This window comes from Ambystoma mexicanum, chromosome 8 (genome assembly GCF_040938575.1).
Source record: "Ambystoma mexicanum isolate Mex_15411 chromosome 8, UKY_AmexF1_1, whole genome shotgun sequence".
Lineage (NCBI taxonomy): Eukaryota > Metazoa > Chordata > Amphibia > Caudata > Ambystomatidae > Ambystoma > Ambystoma mexicanum.
The window spans coordinates 466,809,481-466,812,259 of record NC_090929.1 but is presented as its reverse complement, the minus strand read 5'-3'; the positions used below and the strand labels follow the sequence as shown (position 1 = coordinate 466,812,259).

General features: G+C 45.1%; 1 protein-coding gene across 1 annotated transcript; it reads right to left on the bottom strand.

Annotated features, from left to right (window-relative positions):
- Positions 1–300: 300 nt before the first annotated feature.
- On the bottom strand, positions 301–2,109 carry LOC138471982 (general transcription factor II-I repeat domain-containing protein 2-like). The gene has a single exon (XM_069609887.1). The coding sequence runs from the start codon at positions 2,107–2,109 to the stop codon at positions 301–303; it is 1,809 nt and encodes a 602-aa protein (XP_069465988.1).
- Positions 2,110–2,779: the final 670 nt, after the last annotated feature.

Below are 2,779 nucleotides of genomic sequence, written 5' to 3'. Positions count from 1 at the left end.
AAACTCCGCAAAATCATGGATGGATTGTCCTGACCGCGCGCTCTACAAACTCGCCACGGACGCCCTCGCCTTCACGCGCAAACAGTACACGTGTATCGTTGCCAAGCACACAGACATAGGCTGTATTAAATATCCTACCTGCAGCTGAAAATTTAAATTTAAATTAAGAGCGATGTGCGGCGTGTTAATTAAGCTACTGTACCGCTGCTGTGCGTAAATGCGCATTGCTCTTAATTAAAAGACGCACTTCCAAACTTTCCATATGCATTTTTTCATAACACAGCAGAAAAACTCACCATTTCAGTGGGAACAGTGTTGTTGGTCTCCCTTTTTTGCCAGTGCATCAAAGTCTGGAGTTAGTTTTGTTGTGGCAATTCTCAGGACAGATCTGAGGTGTTGGTCAGTTAACTTGGATCTGTGATGGGCTTTGTTGATTTTCATGACGCTAAACGTCTGCTCACACACGTAGGTCGAGCCAAACAACACCAGCATCTTCTGCGCCGTCCTCCGGAGGTTTGGAAACGCGGTCTCGTTAAGTGAAGCGTAAAAGTCATTCAGTTTAAGAGACTTGAACTTCTCCTTTGAGACGGAGTCAGACTGAAGATCGATCAGTTCCAATTGCAGCTCCTGCGGTGCTGATTCGGGGTCTTGTGACAGGGGACAGGACACCAGTTGAAGTGACTTGTCAATTTTTTCAAAATCACAGAACCGACGGCAAAATTCTCTGTGCAGATCGTCCAGTGATTTGCAGTATTTCTTCGCATTTCGGGCGGCCTCTTTCTGCACGGCTAGTGTGGGGAAATGTGCGAAAGATTTGTTTGACATTTGCCTGGAGAATAAAACCAGCTTGGATTTGAAGGCTCTCACATTTGTGTACATGTCGTGCGCAAACTGATCTTTCCCCTGTAGCTTCACGTTCAGCTCATTCATGTGTGAAAATATGTCCACAGCAAACGCAAAGTCACAAAGCCAGTTTGTGTCGCTCAGCTCGGGGAATTCTTCGGATTTCCCCATTAAATTAAAAAATGAGCGAATCTCGTCTTTGAGCTCCCAGACTCGTTGAAACACTTTCCCCAAACTTAACCAGCGGACGCGAGAGTGGTAAAGTAGGTCCTGGTGATCCGCATTAGTTTCTTCCAGGAACGTAATGAACTGACGATGATTAAGTCCCCTTGCTCGTATGAAGTTAACAAGTTTTACAACTGGATCCACGACGTGATTAAGCTGCAATACAGACTTACACAGAGACTCCTGATGAATGATGCAGTGAAGTAAAATAACATCCTGGTCAGGGTTTTCTTCTTTCACTTTATCCTGGATTCTTTTCAGCAGCCCGATGTTTTTTCCAGTTAAATTTGGCGATCCATCCGTGGTGACATTGGCAAGTTTACTCCAAGGTAGCTTCATTCTCTCGATGACAGCAGACACCTGTTCATATAAGTCCTCTCCTCGCGTTTTCCCTTTCAGTGATTCCATGCTCAAAAGCTCCTCCGTTATCTCAAAACTGTCGTTAATTCCTCGGATAAAAATTAGGAGCTGAGCAGTGTCTTTTATGTCGTTACTTTCATCCAGTGCTAGTGAATATAACTTAAAGGACTCCGCCTTTTTGTTTAACTCGCTGACTATATCTTCGTCAATCAGTTCCACGCGGCGAGTCACTGTCCTGCGTGCTAAACTGATTTTTTCAAACTTGGCTTTGCTCTCCGGACACAAGAGACCTGCTGTCTCTACCATGCACTCTTTCAAAAACTCGCCTTCGGAGAAAGGCTTGCTAGCCTTTGCTAATTTGAATGCCAGCAAATAACTTGCCTTGGTACTTGACTCTTGAATTGCAGTTTGTCGGTGAAAAAAGTTCTGTTGACTCTGTAAATTAGCTGCCAACCTCTGAGCAGTAGCCGCCCGTTCTTGTGTTGACTGCTTGCTAGCATAGTTTGCATGCTTCGTGGCAAAGTGACGGCTGATATTGTACTCTTTGAAAACCGCAACAGCTTCTTGGCATATCAGACATACAGCCGTTGATCGGACTTCAGTGAAGAAGTATTTTGTTGTCCACTCCTTATTAAACACTCGGCATTCGCTGTCCACTTTCCTTCTCTTTGGTCCGCTCATTTTTACAGAAGGGCTTAATGGTGACGTGAAACGAAGTGAAAATTAAAGTGAAATAAAGAGAAATACGCGCCACTCCAACAACGGTCAATGTGTTTTGAGTGCACCATCTATTGGGGAAACGTGGGCATTGCAGGCAAAGGGGAAAAAAAGGAGGTTTTTACTATAATTTGGACAAGTTCGGCGGGCCGGATTAAAAAGCCTAACGGGCCGTATGTGGCCCGCGGGCCGTAGTTTGCCCATGTCTGGGTTAGACGAAACAGAAGATCCCCGCCACCCTGATCAATCAAATAAATGGTATTCTGACATGAGTGCCACGGCGAAGCAAGCAACAAATGGAAGCTGCTACGTCTGTTCACTCATTCTGCACGCATCAGGAACACCGAAAATGTTAGTATCACAGGAAGTGCCCTTGTCGGAGGCCCAATGTTTAATTCATCTGGTTTTATGCAGAATAAAGAGCATGTTCCAGGCGCACACCGTCACATTGGAAAAGCTGGAGAATGAGAAAACATGCACAAGCAGACGCCAAGGAGTAATTTGCCTCAAGGAACCATTTCTTGTCATCAAGGGGACGCGATATGCAGAAAACAAATGGCACGAAGAAACAATTCCAAGCACTTCGAGGCCTATCAAATGACACTTTCCAATGGATAAAAGAGGTATGTGGCCC

Bases quoted from the DNA above. Each gene is read 5' to 3' on its own strand.
- LOC138471982 (XM_069609887.1), bottom strand. From the start codon at position 2,109: ATGAGCGGACCAAAGAGAAGGAAAGTGGACAGCGAATGCCGAGTGTTT.